Below are 23,961 nucleotides of genomic sequence, written 5' to 3' on the forward strand. Positions count from 1 at the left end.
AGAAACAGGGAAGTGAGCATGGAAGTGAAAAAGTTACTACATGACAGTATTGTGATACCAGCTCTAACATATGAAAATGGAGCTTGGACCTTGCTGGAGGGACAGAAGTCAAGAGAGCAGTGGAAATAGAGGGGAGCATGTGGAGTCACATGGAGAGACAGACTGAAAAAGGAGGAAGCGAAGGAGCGTTGTGGTGTGGATGTGGATGTGCTAGGAAACGTTAGGAGAAACACACTGAGGTGGTTTAGCCATGTGGAGAGGATGGAGAGTGTGAGACTGATGAGAAGAGTGTATATGAGTAAGGTGGAGGGGGGGCAGAGGATGAGCTGGAGGGATGGAGTGAGGAGGTATACGAGTATGAGGGGGGGGGGGGGTGAGCTGGGAGCAGGGCAGTGAAATGGCGGGGGACAGGGCGACATGGAGGCGATTTGTTTGTGGCCACCCCTTACGGGATTAAGGCGTCTGGCAATAGACAGATAGAGTTACTGCTCTTCACATTATACATTTAGTAATGTTATTTCCCCCACTTCTTTCTGCCTTGGTGATATATAGCCATATTATCGCTTGGTGCTAGTTCTTCATTATTACTTCCTTCCACTCCAGATGCATCCCTCCCCCCACCATTGGCGTATTAGATTGAATTTGTCTTTTTTTCGACATTGCATTAGGGTCAGCGGGGTTCTAATGCCATAAAATGAACCAACAACCCTGTACTTGCCAGTAGGTTGCCTCTTGTTTATGATTATTTGTGATACTATTAGTAGGGTACTTAATATACTCACAATCACAACATATACAAATATATCCGTGTTTGCTGCAAGCACTGGGGACAGAAATACCACATTTAGGTTTTGTCTCGTCACGCAATGTGACGATCATGTGACTATGAGTATCCTGGTGAGAATCCCTTGCCAGACGTACGAACAGTGTTCTCAAACCAACACTGTACTTTTGTATAATCATTCCTGAACCCTTCCTCTGACCAGCTAATATGTATTAATTAAAGATTTTAGTCGTTGATTGAAAGTATAAACAGGCGGCTTTCTATACTGTATGTACAACAGTGTAAGAGGATAAATGCGGACGATCTTGCATTTGCCTGTGGCGTGGCGCCCCAGTCATCTGCGATCTTCGAGTGTGGGTTGTTGCTGGACAGATTATAATATAATACAAAATGGCGAATAGTAATCTAGGATGTGGGCCTCTTACGGTTAAATACCTCGTGTTTATCTCCAATTTCGTATTCTTCGTAAGTATGCAAGTGCTGAAACCTTTGACGTGCCACCTTAGCGACAACCTGTGACGTCATATGTACTGTGCATTAAGTCGCCCAGTTCTTCAGAGGGTTTTAGTCCGAATCATCATTTTATAAATTTAGTGATGATATGGACTTGGTATAGGCTAATCTGCCATACGGAATAAAGAAACAGTGCATGGATTGGAAGTGTATTGATTATCACGTGATCCGGGGTCGCAGTAGTTTCCTACCGTAATGCATGATCCATTTACATAATTTTATGCTGGTGTCACTGTTTATGGGTATTGTTAACAACAAAGGCAAGATATCAGGGTTGAAGAGAGTGTTCCAAACCCTTATTCACCACCATAATGCCTAAATACCCTTGTTATGGCTTCTATAATTGTTATTTGCCGGTTTATGTTTGGATAATTCCTTTTGATGTACCGTACCGTAATTGAAAGGTGTATGCTCCGGTGACACGTACTGAAGCTTGCACCATAATTGCAGATACTTGGGTATATGTGCATGTATCATGTATAATCTTGGAGATTACACTGATGGAACCGAATGGACTAAATGAATGTAGGCGAATTATCCAGGAAAAATCACAATAATTTGGATTTATTAGACTGTGCATATTGGTGGACTGATATCGAAAAAAAAAAAAAAAAAATTGGAAGTATGGATAAAATGGATTACCAGATGCTTTATTTGAGGCAGTAGGAGCACCGTACCAAATCAGTTCGTCCAAATAGTCTGTTATATTTTTCTGATTATATCTGGGGTACGGTAGTATATAAACATTTCATGCAAACTCTGTTTTCCCTTTGTTTTTCGCTATGTTCTGCAGTGTCATCTCCTTTGATTCATCAGCATAGTGGCAGAAGGGACTGTCCTAAGTGTTCAACTAAACTTAACCTAACATAGATTAACTACCTAATAATTTAATCTAACCTAACATAACCTAGCATCCAGTTGGGAAACAAACTTCACCTTTGAGTATGTTGAGTAGGATTCTTCCATTTATGCCAGAAACAAACAACTGTAGGTATGGCTTAAGGAACATAATGATAAAAAGTGGGAAGTTTTACAGCAGGAAAAGGTAGTTTACCACCCCAAAAATAGCCAGAAAATACAGAAAACGAATTGGTAAGGTCCTTCTACTGCCTCAAGTAAACCATACATTTACCAATTACCAGTACACCTTATTTATCTATAGTTTTTAAAAGTTGCATTTTAATATAATGGCATCAGTTTTAGTGCAGTTTTAGCACAAATTCAGGTGTGATTTTAAAATATGTTTCTTTTAAAGTTGTTCTTAAACTGGGATTAAGCTTCTATGACTTAGCTGCTGCAAATGTACTGTATAGTACATAGTAAGGATGGGAAGATTCACCAGCTTCATTTGTTATCTGTATCTTTCCACCTATTGCCAGATGCCTTAATCCTGTAAGGGACGGCCACAAACAAATTGCCTCCATATTGCCCAGTCCCCCGCCATTTTACTGCCCTCCTCCCCAGCTCACGCTCCCGTCTCTCATATACCTCTCCACTCCATCTCACCCTTGGCCTCCCCTTCCCTCACCCCCCCCCCTCCACCTCACTCATGTACAGTACACTCTCCTCATTAATCTCTCACTCTCCATCCTCTCCACATGGCCAAACCACCTCAGAGTATTTCTCCTACCACTTTCTATCACATCCATATCCACAGCACAACTCTCGACCTCCTCATTTGTCAGTCTGTGTCTCCATGTAACTCCACATGCTTCTCTCAGATAATTCATTTCCACTGCTCTCTCTCTTGGTGTGTGCCCTTCCAACTTGTTGACACGTAGGGAACACATATGGATTGGTTATATGGTTATCTCCCAGCATTGTAAATGGTTTCCTGGCTTGCAGGAAACCATTAGGCTTGTCACTCAATGTAAAGCCTCCTGAAAAGGAAAGGAGGGTAATAAAAAGTGACAGGAAAGGTGGAAGAAACATGAAGAGAGGATAGCAGACATAGAAAAAGACTGACAAAGATGAAGAAAGAGGTAGGCAGCACCACAGTACTGTACGGTACATGAGATGAGTGGATGATGATTGCCAGCACCTACCACCATTAATAAACAAGTATGATTACATAAGGGATAGTTTAGGTTGGGCTAAGTTTGGTTAATATAGCATAAAACAGATTAGGATAAATAAGGTTAGGTTAAGCAATGCAGATTTGTTAGATATGGATAAATTGGCACTGTTAAGGGTAATTTTGTTCAAAAATGGCATTCTAAGATGGTGTCCTCTGTCTTCACACACAAGATGGTGTCTGTCTGCCTTTGGCACTTTTAGGTACTGTATACATATAGCTACAGTAGCCTATACATATCAGGGCCATGTGCATGATTTTTGAAAGGGGTGGTTTTGAAAAACATAACATACTGTAGTTTATTCCCTTTATTTCACTCATTCATCCATTCATCATCTATTCCTGTGTTGCCCTATGAGGAGTGTACGAGCCCAGGGCTTGGGAAGTTGGTCATGACATTTAAGATGAGAGTGACCAGCCTCACTCACCCCTGAGCTGCAATACGTGTGGGAGATTAGTGTCCTATCTCAAGAGGTTAGCTAATGTTGGATACTTTCTGAGTAGACCTTATATTACAATGCAGCAGTCAGCCTAGTCAGACTACAATTTAAGTCCCAGTCACCCTTTCCTGCTTCATTACCTGTGTGAAAAGCAACTCAGGAATAGTCCACTATCCTCTTACCAAAATGCAACCCCGCACACCAAAACAGATTTACTCACCTCAGCAACCCCTCGCACCAAAGCACACATACCCACCTAATACATCTCACTTTCGTGACATAGACTCTTTAAAAATAACAAAGTGAAGAATACCGTACTCAGCTGAGGCAGCTGGTTTCCTGCAGGTCACTGGGTTAATGTCTAGATGAACCTAGGGCAAGAACAGCAAGAAATACTTTATCATATTGGTGCTTCTCCTGTTGCTACTAATGTACTTATCATCTGTCAGTTAACAGTAGTAAGTTAGCATCGTTTCAGGGTAAAGTACAGTAAGATATATATGGTACTAGGCATTACTGACTTCTATAAATCTATAGTATGCAACTAACAATGCTTTTAGTTCATACCACAGTATTATAACCAGTACAGTACATTACTGTGTACTCATTTCTTGTCATCAGTCAGGAATAAGCAAAGTAATATCAAAACTTTTTCCATGCAAATGGTACTGTAACTTTGGGCACATTGGTATTTCAGATTTACAAGTAACAGTGGAACCTTGAATACCGTAGTAATTTTATCTGTAATTACCTGGTACTTAGCCTGCTCATGTTTGGTAGAGCTTTAGTAATCTCTTCCATCTACACCTGGATGATTGTATTCTGCTGAGAGTGAGTTATAGGAGCAAGAAATGCTGGCACTAGTACGGTACAATTAACTCTTGTGGTCAAAACAATTCTTTTACAGTATTAAGTTTCAGATATATAATATCAAATTTTATTCAGCTGTGAGTGAGTCATAGGAGTCAGAAAGAATGTCAGAGAAGGAGATACAGTATAAAGAAAACTTAATTGCCAGAACTGTCAACAATGTTACAGTAATTATTTGTTCTCAGCTGTCTGGCCTCGTGTTGATAGCTGTTGGAGGTGTTGCCCAGGGCTTCTTCCGTTCCTACCTACAGTTCTTCAGTGACAAGTATGAGACCCCAGCCATTGGCATCATCATTCTTGGCTCCATCATCGTATTCATTTCATTTTTCGGCTGCTGTGGTGCCAAGCGAGAGAATGTCTTTATGCTCAGGATTGTGAGTATGGCTTCAGTTTCGGTTATGATGCTCCCTTTCATCTTGATTATCCTTGAATATTGTCTGTGGTCCAGATTCTGATTTTCATTTGGTTGTACTGTAATATATATACCATGGCTGTTTTACTTTCAGGTTAGCTGTAATTGTATTGCTTATAGTTCATATTAAATAAAGTTCTAGGATGATTGCAATATTTTTCTTCCAAATAACTTAGTGGTTAAAGTAAGTTTTGTAAGTATTTCAAGAAATTTTAGTGCCACAGGAAAAATATGTTTTATCTTCTCTACTTGTACAGTACCAGGGGTTGAACCCTGTATTATCCAGATGACAACTAGGCAATAACCTGCCCCCACTGTTGGCCATAAAGGTTTAGGCATCCCCCAAGACTTGGCCATATAGCAGTTAACCTCTAAATATGTCAGGTAGAGCCATTGTGATTTAAGAAACCTTTAGCCTGTCTATCTACCTATCTATAGCCAGATGCCTTTTTCCCATAAGGGGCAGCCATTAGATTTTGAGTTAGTTGTTTTAAGGGGAGGGGCACTAACTCTTCGTCAACCCACTTGCATGACACGTATGGGTTGGCAGTATGGTTACCACCCAGCATTGTAAATGGTTTCCTGACTTAAAGGAGACCATTAGGATTGTCATTTAATGTAAAGCCACCTGAAAAGGAAAGAAGAGTAATAAAAAGTGACAGGAAATATGGGAGAAATAGGAAGAGAGCAGGGCAGACACAAAAAAAAGAATGATAAAGGTAAAGGAAGGAGTAGGCAGCACTACGTGGTGAGTGAATGATGGTCACCACCACCTACCAGCAAAACCTATAGTTCCAACAAAAATAATCTAGGTTTTGTTGCACTGTGCTGGGGGATCAAACCTGGCCCATCAGGTGACAGTTGGGCAGCTTCCCACTGTACAGTACAGTACTGTACTTGGTAATGTTGAGGGTGGAATGTCACCACCCTACATATGTAACCAGATAGTATGTATAAAAGAAAAAAATGCAGATTATGCTTAGTTGGGGTCAGGATCCCAGATGCTTGAATGATCAGGCAGTGCATTTAACAGGACATGGCATTTATAATTCATCCACATACTATATATTCTTTCTGTTCCTGTTTTTTTTTTTTTTTTGGAACCTATCTAATACCATTTTTGGATGATAATATGGGCTGTAATGTTTTTTCATTTTTTCCCAATAGTTCTCCTTCTTGATGATTGTGATTCTACTACTGGAATTTGCCGCTGCCATCACAGTTGCTGTCATGAAGCCACAGCTGAAGAAGTTGATTGAGCATAACATGAATGAGAGCATGACTAACTATGGCCAACAACCGAATGACAACCTTGTCACAAAGACCTGGGATGATATGCAGAAAAGGGTAAGATATGAGAGAGATTGCTTGATTGACTAATTGGTAGGTTAACTGTAGGTGAGCTGTTGCTGCCCGTACACTACCCAGCAGTGAAGCGTGGATGATATGATGAACCCGTTAACGGTAGCATGCCTGTCAGATGGGACATCCATGGTGTGATAAATTTGAGACATGGTAACCTATTTCACTTCAGGAACTTTCATAGAAATACTTAATACAGCATATATATACAGGTACATTATTAAAAAAAAATTCTTCATGCATAGGGATGAGTTAAAGACTTGTTATTGGTCCATTAGAGAATGTTTGACAAACTAGCACCCAGACAGGCAGAAAGTAGCTGCCATGACATGAGACACAGGTTGCATTTGCTTGCAAAGATTTTTTTTTTTTTTTTTTTTTTTTTTTTAAATTCCCTTCCATCTTAGAAAACTAGCTAAAAAAAAAATACAGTACCATCCCTGAAAGAAAACTAGTTAAAGATGAGCAAAAAACAGAAATTATGTTGGGGGTTTAGGGGTTAATAGAGAATTTTCTTTAACTAACTTTGAACTTAATATCTAGAAACCATGGTAAAATAGGTGACTTGTACAGAGAATTTACAATAGCAGCCTATGTGTTTTGCTGTATTACTGTACTTAACGTAAAATTTATTATGGTACGTGAAGTCTCCTGCTGAGCAGGGTTAATGACAGTAGCAGGAAAAATTATATGATGATGCTGAAGGGGTTGTTGCATAATGTTTCTAATGTTTTCCTCTCTTTCCCCCCAAGCTGAATATTATGGTTGGGGAAACAGTATAAAGTACAGTAGTGGTTTTTACCCACCCTGTACCCCTACCCTTGGGTGGAGCAAAGTCATAGAAAGAGTTTCGTGCTTAATGAATACCTGTTGTCCAGTGGAAATGTGGTAGTTCAAAGTATTACCAGACTAAGGAACGTTTGGCCATGACTGGTTGTTCATTTGGGGTGGGGTATAGGGTGAGCAGGAACTGTGTGTCTGTATTGTTTTCTACCATCATATTGACAGGTGTATTTTAATAAAAGTTTCAATATATCTGGAGGTAGCAGTAAGTATATATTAAAAAAAAAAAAAAGACACCCAGGTACAAAATTTCACCTAATATTTAGATTGACTACATTTTACTTCCGTCTGGTGGTTTGCTGACTCTTTGCCCCTAGATGACTGTCTTTGATGTACTGTAATATGTCAAGGAGGAAAGTGATGTACAGACGTCGGAATAAGTTCGTTTCCTTTTCCGTGTTTGTAACACTGCTCGATAGAGAGGTATCCCCTCCCTCTCCCTTCCTCATAGTCCCACACTCCCACCCAAACCCCCCCACTTTTCTCTCCGACCCCATAACCCCACCCGGTACCCTTCATACTCTTGTTCACAGCCAGCTAAAGGTTTCTGTTCTTCAAGCACCTCTCTAACTGTAGTCAGAACAGCTAATAAAGGGATAGTGCAGTATATATCATAAACCAAGTTAGGAAAAGGTTTACTACACTGTGTGTGTGTGTGTGTGTGTGTGTGTGTGTGTGTGTGTGTGTGTGTGTGTGTGTGTGAGAGAGAGAGAGAGAGAGAGAACAGTGTGTGCCCAAGCCCTTCCCTCTGCCTCCAACCATTCAGAGCTGAGCAGAAGCGAAGGAGGAGGCCTTGTAGCAGAGACAGGCATCACGAGGTCGGTCCGGTGGCACGCGAGCTCCGCCCCTCGGTGCAGTGCAGGCATGCATGGCTCGGTCTTTAACCGCGTGGGGAGAGTGTGCCCTTCCCCTTCCCTCCGCCTCCAACCCACCAGAGCTGAGCAGCAGGAGAGAGAGAGAGAGAATAAATCTGTTGTGATTAAATGTTGCGGTAGCAGACACCTCTTTTACGCACACACACACACACACACACACACAATAAATCTGTTGTGATTAAATGCTGCGGTAGTAGACACCTCTTTTACACACACACACACACACACAGAATAAATCTGCTGTGATTAAATGTTGCGGTGGTAGACTCCTCTTTTACATGCACACACACACACACACACACACACACACACACACACACACACACACACAGAGGAGTTACAAGGAAAAGTTAGGATCTTAATGACTATGCAGTCCATACCGTGGAGATACTTCTTGTTTGCCTGGGAATGCATATCCAATTCACATTTATTCTAGTGTAAGATCTAGTCGATAAATCCCTTTAACTTCTTTACTGTAGTGTTAACAACGTCAATGTTGAGTCGGTTGCATGTGAAGCAGATCTTGCACGTGAAAAGGTTGTCACTTAATTAAGCTGGTAATTTTTTTCATTTACAGCTTCCAGCCATGGTTGTGTGCCGAGTCCGTGTTAAGAGTAAGCAACTTTCTATGTAATGATTGTGAAACCCATTCAGATTTTAAACACTTTAATGAGCTGACCTCGTAGTCTACGAGTTTCTACTAAAAAAGTCCCACGGCCCTCAGGCGAACCTGATATCTTAGTCTCCTGAACTCTTTTTAAGTCGACGTATGTCTTTTTCAAGCTACCAAAATTCCACGGCAACTCAGGAAGTGGCAGTATTAAGGAGATATAGACTGTGAGAACAGTTTCTTTATTCCCAGAGAAAGAGAGAGAGAGAGAGACTTGTAATGGTAAGAACAATCAGGAGAAATACTGAAAAAAAAAGTGAGTGGGAGGAGAGAGTGAAGCAGAGAAGAGGTAAACACGCAGGTGAAAAAATGGAATAATGTTATAGGGGTGACACAGGGACAGAAGCACGCACGCACACACACACACACACACACACACACACACACACACACACACACACACACACACACACACACCGCTCGCTGGCTCAGTGGTAGCGTTCTTGCTTGCCATCTGGCAGACGGGAGTTCGCGCCTCGCTCAGGTTGCGAAAAGTTTCACTGATGAAGTGGGCGGTTACTGTCCCCCTTGAGCAAGGGGACGGGTGTGTGCGTGTGTGAAGGTCACAGCCTTGCCCTTAGATCGGACTATATGAGCTCTCAGCTCCCTTCCGGGAGGGTAAAAGCTGACGATCACGACCATCAAGTGATCCTGACCGACCCGGTGAATTACACACACACGCACGCACGCACGCACACACACACACACACACACACACACACACACACACACACACACACACACACACACACACACACACACACACACACACACACACACACACACACACACACCTGAATATTTGTCGACCTATCTGTCTGTGCCTGTCTGTGCACTTCCCCCCCCCCCTTCTCTCTCTCTGGATCCTTTGTCTCATCCCCAGTTTCCTTTTCCCTCCTTCCCCTTTCTTTATAGCTATCTTCTCAGTCCCTACCTTCCGCCCTCTCTCTTTCCTTTCCTTCGTCTCTCTCCCCATCTGTCACTCCCACATTACCTCACTCTTCCTTCTCCCTCCCTGTGTCACAACTTTGTCTTACTTTTTTCATCTGTCACATGTGTTACCTTTTTTTCTCCATTACTCTCTCCTTATTTCTTTACTTGTACTAAATCCATTTCCTTCGCTGCTTTCTTCCCCCAGTAATAACAGCATGCTCTTTTTCTCTCTCCGTCTCTCCCTGTCACCCGAAATCTCTTTTTTCCTTCCGCTCTTCCCACTGTCTTTCCCTCCCTCCCTCTCCCTCCCCTTCCCTTCTTAAGGTTCCCCTCCTCTTTCTTGCCCTAAAAATTAACCTATTTTCTTCCCACCCTTAATCTCTACTTACTCTCCGCAGATTTCTCCAATTTCTCTGTTTCTCTCCCTCCCTTTTTACCTGAATGTCATTCGTTCTACTCAGCCTCAATGCTTTCGTCTTATCCTGCTTACTTCTTTCCCTGCGTCCTTGCCAGAATAACACACTTTCTTCCTCCTTCCTGTTACCTTGCCTCCTTTTCTAATTATTCTCATTATCGTTCTCAGTATTCCGTTCCGTAGCTGTCTTTCCCACTGTCTTCTTTCGTTATCCCTATTTCTATGTTTGCACTATTCCCATTTTCTCTCAGCTGTCTCCCCTTTTGTCTACTTCCGACTCCCGGCTTTTCTATTCACATTTCCCTTTTCTCTTTCCCTTTCACACTGCTTGTATCTCATTTCACCTCTCACTCTCTCTTCTTCTCTCTGTCTCTTTTCTTAGCTCTCGATGTTCTGTCGTTGCCTCTCCCCCTTTTATTTTCTCCTTAACTGCCCTCTCATTTCTCATTTTTCCACTCGCTCTCCTTTCTCCGCCTGTCGCTCCCTGTCTTTTAACTCTCTCTCTCTCACGCACACACACACACACACACACACACACACACACACACACACACACACACACACACACACAGCGTAGTAAACCTTTTCCTAACTTGGTTTATGATATATAATGTACTATTCCTTTATTAGTTGTTTGGACTACACGTAGTTAAAAAGGTGCTTGAAGTACAGAAACCTTTAGCTGGCTGTGAGCGAGAGTATGAAGGGTACCGGGTGGGGTTATGGGGTCGGAGAGAAAAGTGGGTGGGTTGGGTGGGAGTGAGGAAGGGAGGAGGAGGGGATACCTCTCCATCAAGCAGTGTTACAAACACCTTAGTCCACGGAAAAGGAAACGAACTTATTCCGACGTCTGCACATGCCTTAGTGTGAAGTAGACTATCTATCTATTGCCAGACGCCTCAATCCCCTTCGGGGTGGCCACAAACAAATCGCCTCCACGTCTCCCTGTCCCCCGCCATTTCACTGCCCTGCTCCCAACTCACACCCCCATCTCTCATATACGTCTCCACCCCATCCCTCCATCTCATCCTCAGCCTCCCCCTCCCTCTTCCCCCCTCCACCTCACTCACATACACTCTCTTCGTCAGTCTTTCACCCACCATCCTCTCCACATGGCCAAACCGCCTCAGTATATTCCTCCTAACGTTTCCTATCACATCCACACCACAATGCTCCTTTATATTCTCATTTGTCAGCCTGTCTCTCCATGTGATTCCATAGGCTCCTCTTAAATAACTCATTTCCACTGCTGTCACTCTTGACTTGTGTCCTTCCAGCAACGTCCAAGCTTCACTTCCATACGTTAGAGTTGGTATCACAATACTGTCATGTAGTAACTTTTTCACTTTCATGCTTACTTCCCTGTTTCTTATCACTTCTTTCAAGAAACCAGCAACCTTTCTTCCCTGCTGTACCCTTTCAAGCACTTCACCCTCCAGACCTCCATCCTTACTCATCACACTACCCAAGTACCGTACTTAAACGTACTCACATTTTCCAATTCCTCACCATCCAACCTCGCTGTACATTCACTGACTTCAACTCTCTCAAAGACCATCACTTTACTTTTCCCTACATTCACCTTTAGATTCCGTTTCTTACACACTCTCCCAAACTCGTTCACCAAGCCTTGCAGCTCTCCTTCGTCTTCACTCAACAACACAGTATCATCTGCAAACAACAGTACAGGAGTTTCCAAACACTACCCTCTCTCACCAGGGCCACTCCAACATCCACTACCCTACCTTGTACCTCTTTTATTACCCCATCCATGTACAGATTGAACAACCATGGAGACATGACACATCCCTGTTTCAACCCAACCTTCAAAGAGAAAAATTCACTCAGTTCACCATCCACACGCACCACAGCCTTAGCACCATCATACATACTCTTCACAGCATTTCAACAACTTCCCATCTACTCCATATATTCTTAATACTTTCCACAATCCTTGTCTATCCACCCTGTCATATGCTTTCTCCAAATTCATGAAAGCCGCATACAACTTCTTTCCTTTCTCTAGAAACTTTTCCACTAAGATCTAAGAACGAATATCTGATCTACACAACCTCTTCCCTTCCTAAAGCCTCCCTGTTCTTCTCCAACTAATTCCTCTGTTCTTTCTCTAACTCTGTCAATAAGTATCCTACCATACACTTTTCCTATTATACTAAGAAGACAAATGCCCCTATAATTAGCACACACTTCTTTTTCCCCTTTTCCTTTGTGTGAAGTAGACACAGTGGCATATTAAGCAAACTTTTGTCTCTGACTGCACCATTGTACTGAAGAGGTTAGTAAGAGCAAGTTGGCAATTTATCCTGATTATCTCACTTCCCCAGTACAAATGCTGTGGCACCTACAACTATACTGACTGGGAGGCCACCGAGTATGGCCAGTCTGTGAGTGGTGTGCCGGACTCTTGTTGTATCAACTATTCTCCTGGTTGTGGGAACAACACATTTCCTACTCATACTCCATTGAAGATTTATGAAACGGGCTGCTATGAGGGTCTGTCAGATGCTGCACGCTCCAACCTTGCTTACATCATTGGGGGCATTATCATTCTGGCAATTCTTCAGGTAAGTTTTAAAATACAGAATTGGCTACTGTACACTAATCCCTTGGTTATATCGGTTTTTATCACTGCAAGATGAACATCTGCTATCCTGCCATTATCGAGCATATTTTTGGCTTAAAAGCATCATTATTGCACACCTGAGCTGAATTTCACTGACAGTGATTATGCTGTGTCTGTGGTTCTTGTGGCTTTGAGGGATTTGTCGATGAGGCCCTACTTTAGGAGTAAATCCCAGGTGGTTAGGACTACTAACTCTCCACTCTTTAGTGTTGGAACCCCTTACCTCAACCCCATTTCAAGTCTCTCTCTGGTATGCGTTTCTTCCCTGTTGTGCGCTTTTCACTACTTTCTATTATGACCATGCGTGTATGTGTTTTTGATACTTACAATAACAGTATGTATGTATATAATGGGTCTAACTTGCTGCACTTGGGATTCCCATTATCAGTTAAGATAATTCCCATAGGTTCTGTGCTTTCATTATCATGTAATTTCATTATCACACACCATGCTTTGTTCCAAATTGGCATGATAACCAAGGGATGACTGTCTGTAGCAGGTAATGTGAAACTCATCTGTAACAAAAAAATGCCATGAAATATGTGGGTTAGGTCTGTGAGGTAGAGCCAGAATTCCAGGGGTTTATATGATGTGGTAGCATTACCCACTGTAACAGGTGTGGTGTTGGTAATTCTCCGTCTTCCATGTCATCTCTTGCCTTTGTGTCTAAACCTTGTCTCACACCATTCTTTGGTGGAAAAAGAGGTCAGAACGATGATGATGATGATTTATTCTGGGTGTGTTTATTATGATATTGCACTGTATCTTAACCCTTTCATAATAATAATAATAATCTGGTCTTTTGTTTCTCAAAAGCACCATTTCTTCCATAGGGGATTCACTAGCTCTTGACACGCATGTACGTCATTTTTACACTTACAAGACATATCTCGTATACAATACAAACTTCAGTAAAAAAAAAAATATGAAAGTAGCAATAACTATCTTTCTATCTATCTACCTATAGCCTGACGCCCTAATCCTGCAAAGTGTGGCCGCAAACAAAACGCCTCCAAGTCGCTCTGTCACCCACCATTTGACTACCCTCCCCCCAACTCACCCCCCCCTCCCTCATATACCTCTCAACTCCATCCCTCCACCTCATCCTCGATCTACCTCTCCCTCTCCTTCCCTCCACCTCACCTACATACACCCTCTTAGTCATTCTCCATTCTCTTCACATGTCCAAACCACCGCAGTGTATTTCTTCTAATCTTCTCAACCACATCCACATCCACCCCACAGCGTTCCTTCACTTCTTCATTCGTCAACCTGTCACTCCACATGCTCCTCTCAAGTAACTCATTTCCACTGCTCTCACTCTTGACTTGTTCCCCTCTTGCAAGGTCCATGCCTCGCTTCCATACGTCAGGGTAGGGATCACAATACAGTACTATCATGCAGTGACTTCTTAACTTCCATACTCACCTCCCTATTTCTCATCACTGCTTTCAGTGTACCAACAACCTTCCTTCCCTGCTGTACCCTTTCACACACTTCATCCCCCAAAGTTCCATCCTTACTCATCACACTACCCAAGTACTTGAATGCACTCACATTCTCCATATCCTCACCATCCAACCTCACTGCACACTCTATGACTTCATTCCTCTCAAACACCGTAACTTTACTTTTGTTTACATTAACTTTCAGATTCCTCCTCCTACACACTGTCCCAAATTCATTCACCAAACCTTGCAACTCCCATTCATCCTCACTCAACAGTACTGTATCATCAGCAAACAGCAACACCGGAAGCTTCCAAATCTCACCCTCATTCATTAGAGCCACCCCCACATCCACTGCCCTACCCTGCACCTCCTTTACAACCCCATCCATGTATACTGTATATTAAACAGCCATGGAGACATCACACAACCCTGTTTCAGTCCCACATTGAGATCAAAGAACTCACTCAGCTCACCATCCACTCGCATTGTAGCCCTAGCTCCCTTGTACATACTCTTCACAGCACCCAGCATTTTCCCCTCCACTCCATATATTCTTAATACCTTCCACATACCTTGCCTATCTATTCTGTCATAAGCTTTCTTCAAGTCCATGAAGGCAGCATACACTTTCCTTCCCTTCTCTAGATACTTCTCCACTAAACATCTTGGAACAAATATCTGATCTACACACCCTTTTCCCTTCCTAAATCCCCCTTGTTCTTCTCCAACCAGCTCCTCTGTCATATGCCTAACCCTATCAATGAGTATTCTGCCATATATTTTACCAGTCACACTAAGAAGGCAAATACCCCTATGGTTACCACATACTTCTCTCTCCCCATTTCCTTTGTATAAAGGAACAATTATACCTGATTTCCAGTCCTCTGGAACCCTTCCCTCTTCCCAAGCCAATCTACACAACTTCCATATCCACTCCACAACAATCTCACCCCCATACCTAAGCATTTCACCACACACTCCATCAATTCCTGGGGCCTTTCCCAACTTAATCTTCTCCATCGCTTCCACTACTTCCGCCCTACTGATCTCTTCCTCCCTCCTCTCATCTCTTCTTCTCCCAGCCATTCCCCAACCACTTATATTCGCACTGCTTTCACTCTCTACATTCAACAAATCCTCAAAGTGCTCCTTCCATCTCCTCAATTTCTCTCTCTTCTCCACCAACAATCTATTATTCCTATCTTTCACTCCCTTACTATTTCCTCTTTCACACTGCCTTACTTTTTCTACCTCCTTCCAAAACAATTTCTTACTCTTCCTCCATTTCACACTCAGATTCCTCCCAAACTCTTCAACCACTTTCTTCTTACTCTCCTTCACCAGTCTCTTAACCTCCCTTTCCTGCTCACATATACCTCTCTCTCCTCTCTCTCAACTTCTCCCCTACCTCTACTCGCTAACCATTCACTATATACCGTCTTCTTTTGTTCCACAGCTCATTTCACCTCATCATTCCACCATGCTGTCCCTTGCACACCCTTGCATCTCCTCCTCACTCCACAAACCGCCTCACACGCTGCGCCTATCTCTTCCGTGAATATCTTACATACTTCTTCCACCCCTTCCATTTGCTCTAGCTCATACCTTCCCAATCTTTCTTCCACTATGCTCTTATACTCTATCATTTTCTCACTATCTTGCAATTTCTCCACTCTTCTCACAGGAGCTGCTTCCTCCTATCTTCCCCTTCATCTCCTCAACCACTTTCTTTGCAGCTCTACCTTGGCCATCACTAAGTGCTGGTCCGAGACTCCATTCCCCCACCCTCTCCACACTCTTGCATCCAACACTTGTCTTCTCATTTGCTCATCCACACACACGTAGTCTATCATTGCCTTTCGTTCAACAAGTTCACCATCCATCCTCCTCATTACTCTCCATATATACTGGTGGATCATCTTATGACGAAAGTAGGTGTTGCCTATTGCCAACCCCGTACAAGCAAAGATGTCCACCAAAGCACTTCCATTCCCATCTACGTCAGGTGGCACACCCCACTGACCAACCACTCCATCCACTCGTACATTCCCAACTTTGCCATTCATGTCTCCAATCAGCAATAACTAAACCCTATAATTATCCATTATAGTACCTCTCTCCAGGTCATAGCAGTTTGAAAAAAGAAAGGCTTTCAGCTGTCTCCTAAGGTTTCAACAGAAGAGAGTTGTCTTATGGACAATGGGAATCTGTTATATGATCTACAGGCTCTGTACACAAAAGAACGATCAGAGAAAGATGTCTGGTGAATGGCTTCAGGCTCTCAAGACACGAGGAATCTCTTCACTACATAATATCACACCTGGGTGTGCCGATGGGAGTTTTAACATTTCAGCAAGATGCGTTGGTTCACCAAACTTAAGAACCTTGACTGTAATAGGACACAGTTTAAATTCAGTTCTAGCCTTTGCGAGTAACCAATGCAGCTCAATTAGGATTAGGTTAGTCTCGGTTCCTGGGGGAGAAACCAAAGGTAAGTTGTGCTGCCCTGTTCGACACAGACTGAACTTTTGTTAGTTTATTATTTGGAATCTCAATCCACGGTGAATTACTATAATCGACACCTGATAATCTAGCAGTGATAACCAAGGGATCACAGTACTGTGTTGCCTCAGTTAAATGGGTGGAGAGAGAGAAATGTGGCAGCCATGCTGGAACCAAACCTTCTCACTTTTCCCAACACCTCACTGTGGTGAGGCGCTGTCACCTGGAAGAGAACATTGGTTCACTGCATGTAAGGGACTGTCTTACAGGAGTGGTTGCTTGCCTGCAATTGATTGGTCTACTCACCCAGACAGAGTGGAATTGACCAGCAACAGCAACAACAGTCAGGTCATATATTTAATGAAATTAACCCTGTAGGATAAATCATAATGTATATAAGTTGTAAAGTCATTTATACAAAAATACTTAAGTGTTTTCATGTAATTTTTTTGCACGTGTACAGTCACGCCTTGATGTGTGATGGGGTTACCTCATGTGAAAACTCACCATATAATTATTTATCATATACTGACATTGATATAACATGGGTTCAGTGGGGGTAGGGAGGGGGTGAAGGGTCACTTAACCTAAAATCTCAAAAAACTTACATTTTTAATTTCTCCCATAGTAGCACCACACTTTCCTCTATGCGTAACATCCTTGCCAGACATGATTTCCAAGTCACGAGTTTCACTATTTCACCCCCCAAAAGTTTCATACTACAGAATATTGAACATTGCGGTAGTTATTCCACTTCGTTTCTCATGAATTGGAATCTTAGGTTAGATCATATCCATTCGTCTGTTAGTCCAAATGTCCATTCTTCTGTTCCACGCTGTACCTCAGAAACCATTTGTTGGAATTTTCTTATATCTTGTATGATTGTAGGGCCATATCGGAGGTTCATGCCCACCTTTTTTGATATTTTGATAAAATCCAAGATGCCCAGCTTATTACCAATTTTCTGTTTTTGAAAATTTAAATCTTTTACGAGGGGCGTTTAAAGAGTTTTGGCAACAGGTTAATAAAAGTGAAATTAATAGAGATACACATTTATTGAAGTTCACACTCCTTCAACATATTCTTCTCTAAGGTTTACACACTTCTGGAGCCGTGTCATCCACTTAACAAAGCACTGCGAGTACCCAGAAACAGGTATACTCTTCAGTTCTGAATTTATCCTCCTGGCAAGGTCCTGTTCCCTTCGAAAATGGATCTCAGCAAGTTTTTCTGACAACTTGGGGAACAGCCAAAAGTCACAGGGTGCCATCCTGACCTGGCACCGTGTGACTTTTGGCTATTCTCTAAGTTGTTCCTTCATTCTTTCCTTGTCCTTCTGCCTACAGGTGGCTTTACACTCCCTCTTCTGTCTTTCTTTCCTTCATTCTTTCCACTTCCTTCAGCCTGTGGGTGACTCTACACTGAGTGACAAGCCAAATGGTTTCCTGTGCTTCAGGAACCATTTACCACGCTGGGTGGTAACCAGATAACCAAATTTTGGTGCCTGGTGGTTTAGTGGGTAATTATTGCGCTCCAATCAGATTGAGCCGGTGAAGGTTTATATCCAAGGGATGGTTGGGGTTGATCGCTCATGTAATGCCACTCAGGGATGAGTGAGGCTGGTCACTCTCATCTTAAATGTCGGGACCAACTGCCTAGCCCCGGGCTCCTACGCTCCTCATGGGGCAATGTAGGATTGGATGATGGATGGATTGGATGGTCAGATAAACTTGCTGGGATCCATTTTCGAAGGGAACAGGACCTTGCCAGGAGGATAAAATCAGATCTGAAGAGTATACCTGTTTCTGAATACTCAGAGTGCTTTGTTAAGTGGATGACACGGCTCCAGAAGTGTGTAAACCTTAGAGGAGAGTCTGTTGAAGGAGTGTGAACTTCAATAAATATGTATCTATTAATTTTGCTTTTATTACCCTGTTGCCAAAACTTCTTGAACGCCCCTCGTGTACTGTATCTACTTTAACAGATTGGATTACAGGTTGTAACAAAGTGGAATATAGTATCTCTGGAACTCATGCTTTTGCACTGTTACTTGGCAATAGCATCGGTGTTTCAGTGGCCTCACATGAACGAAACAAAACATAAGGGAGGTGATCACAGCTAATGTAAACACTGGACGATCATGTTGACTTAGTGTCAGATTGCCCATGAGGCACCATGTAAACACGGGATTGTCGGACACGAGACTTGATTTCGTTATTGTGAAACTGGGTACTATTTATTGTGTTATAGATTTATTGCATACTGAACAAACATGTAACAAAACTTGACTTTATGTTATGTTATAAAGTTAATGCACACACACACACAAAAAAAAGAAACAAACAAAAATGTTAAAAACAAACATCAAATGGAAAACAGAATGAAAAAGAAAAAAAATATGTGCAATCATTCTGTATGTCATCATTCTATCTATCTATCTATTGCCAGATGCCTTAATCCCATACGGGGTGGCCACAAACAAATCGCCTCCATGTCGCCCTGTCCCCCGCCATTTCACTGCCCTGCTCCCAACTCACCCCCCCCCCCTCATATACCTCTCCACTCCATCCCTCCATATCATCCTCGGCCTCCCCCTCCACCTCTCTCACATACACTCTCCTCGTCAGTCTCTCACCCTCCATCCTCTCCACATGGCCAAAACACCTCAGTGTGTTCCTCCTAATGCTTCCTATCGTATCATCATTCCTTGAATGATAATCATAAAGTGGGGACTACAAAAAAAAAAAAAAAAAAAAAAAAATGTAGCAGTTGTGGCTCAGTGGGTTAGAGCGCTCTGCTCTGACCAAAGGGTTGGAGGATCGAATCCACCCAAGGGTCATTGGTAGACATCAGGAAGGGTATCCAGTCATAAAATGCTACATGCCGCAGTCCGAAAGTCCTCTACCCAGGGACAACGCCTTAGCCCTTCGGGGATACCAGGCGTAAAACCAGATTTGGGTATTTATTTTTTATTTATTTTTTTTATTGGGGGACTATAAAATTCTGTTTTCTTTGTTATTTACCTCGATCTTGCAGCGTTGCGGGGAGGTGGGGGGTACTGTCAGAATATTTGGAAATTGGGGGGAGGAGGGGATCAATAAAGTTGAAAGTATGGAAACCATTGCCCGAAAAGGAGAGTGATGGATTGCAGTTGAAAGGCAGCCTAAAAATGCAGTTCACGGGGTTCATGTGTCAGATAAACTTAGGGTATCATCATCTATTTACATAGAAACACATGGCCACCACAGTGATCTACAAGCATTAACCAAACAAGAACCTAACTACATCCCAGTGAGACAGAGTGGTCTTATTGCTCTTACTGTTGCAGTCTAGCCTTGACTCTTTTCTACATCAGTATCAACGTACAATACGGTGAAATACAGTGCAACTCAAAATAGCCCACTCTTTCCTTAGTATTATGCCACTCTGTGCACAGCATTATCTATAATACACTCCACAGTCACCACATGTTTTTTAACTCTCTCTCTCTCTCTGTCTCTCTCTCTCTGTCTCTGTCTCTCTCTCTCTCTCTCTCTCTCTCTCTCTCTTGATTGGAACTCTGATAGCCTCTGTTTTCTTGTTTTCTTGAATTTCATCTCATATGGATTCTGTTTTTGTCATTTTTAAAAATATAGTTAACATAGGTAATGAGTTCTGTAATGTTGATCCATCATCCAGTCTTTCATGAACCTATCAGGAACATTGCTTTTATTTATTTATTTTTCCTCTTCACAGATTCTTGGAGTTTGGATGTCTTGCTGCCTCATCAAGGCAGTTAAGGAGCGATATGAGATCCTGTAAAGGAAGTGACAGGTCCTCAGATTATTGTCTTGGATGTTCTTTTGGACCTACTGCAGTTATGAACACCTAACTCTTCATAGTTGGAGGCACTTATTGTATTGTATTGGGATTCATATAGCCACCCTCGATACAAATGATAGTTGAGAAGTATTGCCCTCTCAGATTGTTGAAAACATTAAGAAAACTGGCATCATTAATAGTTCTCTCTGCATTCTAGACCCTCTGCTGGTGTGAAACGTACCCAGTATTTGGTGCCCACTTTTTTTTAATGGGGTGATGAGTGTTTGCAGCTTCATTTGCCACCACTTTAAGTTTTAGTACATTACTGTAATTCATTCATATTATTTCATGCTTCTTGCTCACTGGACATGCCAAGCCTTATTTATTAGAAATTTCACCGTACAGTATATACTTAAGGAATTTTGAGAGGTAGTTTTCAGCCACTTTTGAACTATCTTCAGCTAGTTTTCAACCACTTTTTGGCTATCTTCAGCAAGTTTTAACCAATTTTCAGCAACTTTTGGGGTGTGGGCTTAGGTAACTTAGCAACCACCACACTTAAAGCCACATTGTTAGGTGGGCTTGGACACTCATTTTACATACTACTGATGATGTAGCATATATGTAGGAAGCTGGTCACAAACTCTGCTTGCCTAGTTGTCTTTATGTTCCATAAAGTTATTTGTGCTACCATGACTTTGTAGGTGGTCAAAATTCCTACTTTAAAATTTTTCATGTGATGTCTATTCCATTAATTAGTGTTGTGCGCAACAGATACAATAATGGAACTGGGAGGCATTTTTATGAAGATACGGATTGTTAGTATTCTTGATTGTATAAATTTCAAGTATTTCTTGAAGCTGTTGGTTCTGTTATTGTGAATTGAAAAATAAAGTAGGATTATTTCACATATGACATTATAGTACAGTAGTTGTATAAATAGTGAAATGTCAGCACATTCCTACTGTGTCCTCCTCTAGTAATACCATAAAATTATGCTGTGTCACCACCAATTGTGATGTGCTTGAGGCTTTATATTAATACTCTGTGTGAAACTATTTTCATATTAAAATATAAGTAATTGGAAGTAACCAACCAAAGCACTTTTTCGTGCATGTGATATATATATAGAGAGACATAAGACAATAATAATGGCTTTGGTTACATGCATTTAGTGTTACAGTATTTTGTCTGTTCCCAGCCATTATATAGTGTACCACATTGTTGGAATCAGACATTATCTTCAGTATTTAGAATTTTGCATGCCATTGAAGCCATGCCATAGTTAGATAAGGCATTTTATTGTACCCCTAGTTCTTACTTATTGGTGATATACCTAGCCTGTAGTCTTGGAGTTGGGGAGTGAGTTTATCTGCCATTTAGTTTTGTAATTAGTCCATACTTATTGGTGATATACTTAGTTTGTAGTCCTGGAGCTGGGGAATGAACACATGTCATTTAGTTGTGTAATAAGTTGGTTAATTTGTCAGCTTCAAATCTGATACGACCTGTACAAGTGTTTGGCCATTATAGAGTAAATGTATTGTGAAGCTGAAGTTTCTTTATTCCTTTGTATTTACAGATATGTACTGTAAAACAGACATTATCAACAATATCCAAAACTATATAAACTGTGTATAAGGAAGATGTATCAGTGTGTAATATGTGGGTAATTGAGACACTAGAAGTTGGAAAGTATTTCAGGTTTTGTAACTGTATGACAGTAGATAACAGTCCGTTTAAAGAAATATGGTGGCTCAAGGTAAAGAAAAAATAAACCTATCCATCCATCCATCCATCATCCAATCCTGCATTGACCCATGAGGAACATTGAAGCCTGGGGCTAGTCAAATTGGTCCTGACATTTAAGATGAGCGTGACCAGCCTCATTCATCTCTGAGTGGCATTATGTGAGCAGTGACCCCAACCACCCCTTCACTGGCTCAATCCGATTGGAGTGCCACAATTACCCACTAAACCACCAAGCGCCATAATTTGGTCATATGGTTACCACCCAGCATAGTAAATGGTTTCCTGGTGTACAGGAACCATTTGGCTTGTCACTCAGTGCAGAGTCACCCACAGGCAGAAGGAACAGGAAAGAAAGACAAAAGGGGGAATGTATAGTCACCCGTGGGCAGAAGGACAAGGAAAGAATGAAGTAAAGTAAATGGCCATGCCACGTTGGGTGCACCACAAGAAAAAATAAATAAATAGGAAAATGTACTGTACATAGGTGGCAAGGTCACATAATTTGGGTGTTATGCCACTTACATCACCTGCATCATTGTGTGGGTGTTGGACATTGGCACAGCACGAATTGGTGCTTGACCCTCTCAAGATAGGGGACAACTCAAGTAATGTGTTCTATTCCAGTTAATGCTAGTTTATTCACATGAGTGTTAATACTCTCATATTAATCTTCTTATGATCATTACAATTTGAGTGTTCTATTCCAGCTGATGTTAGATTTTTCTCAGCTGAGAGCTAATCACTGGAGCCTGAGTGCTAAATGGGAAGCGAGTGAGAGTAGGGAAAGTGGATCATCCCCTTTTTACCTAAATTGGCAACTGATATTCCCATTCTTACTGTATATTGTGAAATGAATTGTAGGAAACATAATCTGGAATAAAGCAAGATTAAACACAGGATCTTGCAAAATGATATCACAACTTGGCAGGAACAATAAAAAAATAAATGTCATTGTACTGAAAGTGTTAATGAAGACTGGCTCAACCCAATACTTGAGGGATTACCTGAAGCCAGATCAACTTGGTGGAGACAGCAAGATCAAACTCAAGATTCTGTAACACAGTAATACTGTGCAACAGTTTAATGTTATAGAAAATTGATGCATTAGTTATTACAGTGGACAATCTGTTGATAATGTTTACTTTGTGATGTTATGTATGCCTTCCTGTGGTGGCACTATCTTAGCTGAGTGGCTTTACTGCCTGGTTATATAAACATCCATCAGCTCTCCTATTCTCCACATGGAGGATGGTGAACTGCAGAATGCAATTCCAACCAACCTCCAGTTCATTGGGTGCACATTCAGATGAGCCTGGGGTTACAACTACAAAAACATCTTTGTCTACATTTGTAGTTTGTGTATTATTTAAATCTCTCGCATGGAAAACAAGGAATTTTTCTTAATTGATTAGTGATATAATTTTATCAGCTCTGTGTAATTGGAGGAACTGATATTATGACTGGAAAGTTTATGGTCTTCCAAATTCATCACTCTAACCCACTTTCTTATGTACACATGATGATGTGATGCAGCAGATGATTCATTGAATAAATATGATTACCTAGGTATGGAAGATGTAGATCAAGACTTGCACAGTATCTTCATTAAGGACATACGAG

At 41.8% G+C, this 23,961-nt stretch overlaps 1 protein-coding gene across 1 annotated transcript; it reads left to right on the top strand.

Annotated features, from left to right (window-relative positions):
• Positions 1 to 1,091: 1,091 nt before the first annotated feature.
• LOC145392249 (CD63 antigen-like) lies at positions 1,092 to 22,139 on the top strand. The gene is made up of 5 exons (XM_080266713.1): positions 1,092 to 1,249; positions 4,867 to 5,055; positions 6,261 to 6,440; positions 12,537 to 12,776; positions 20,524 to 22,139. Exons 1-5 carry the CDS (start codon positions 1,175 to 1,177, stop codon positions 20,587 to 20,589), a joined length of 750 nt encoding a protein of 249 aa, XP_080122839.1. The 5' UTR covers positions 1,092 to 1,174; the 3' UTR covers positions 20,590 to 22,139.
• Positions 22,140 to 23,961: the final 1,822 nt, after the last annotated feature.

This window comes from Coenobita brevimanus, chromosome 21, assembly GCF_032717465.1.
Source record: "Coenobita brevimanus isolate Jiangsu-jjx chromosome 21, ASM3271746v2, whole genome shotgun sequence".
Classification (NCBI taxonomy): Eukaryota; Metazoa; Arthropoda; class Malacostraca; order Decapoda; family Coenobitidae; genus Coenobita; species Coenobita brevimanus.

Bases quoted from the DNA above. Each gene is read 5' to 3' on its own strand.
- LOC145392249 (XM_080266713.1), top strand. From the start codon at position 1,175: ATGGCGAATAGTAATCTAGGATGTGGGCCTCTTACGGTTAAATACCTC. The intron at 5,056-6,260 runs GTGAGTATGGCT...TTTTCCCAATAG, and splicing joins ATGTCTTTATGCTCAGGATT to TTCTCCTTCTTGATGATTGT. The intron at 6,441-12,536 runs GTAAGATATGAG...TCACTTCCCCAG, and splicing joins GGGATGATATGCAGAAAAGG to TACAAATGCTGTGGCACCTA.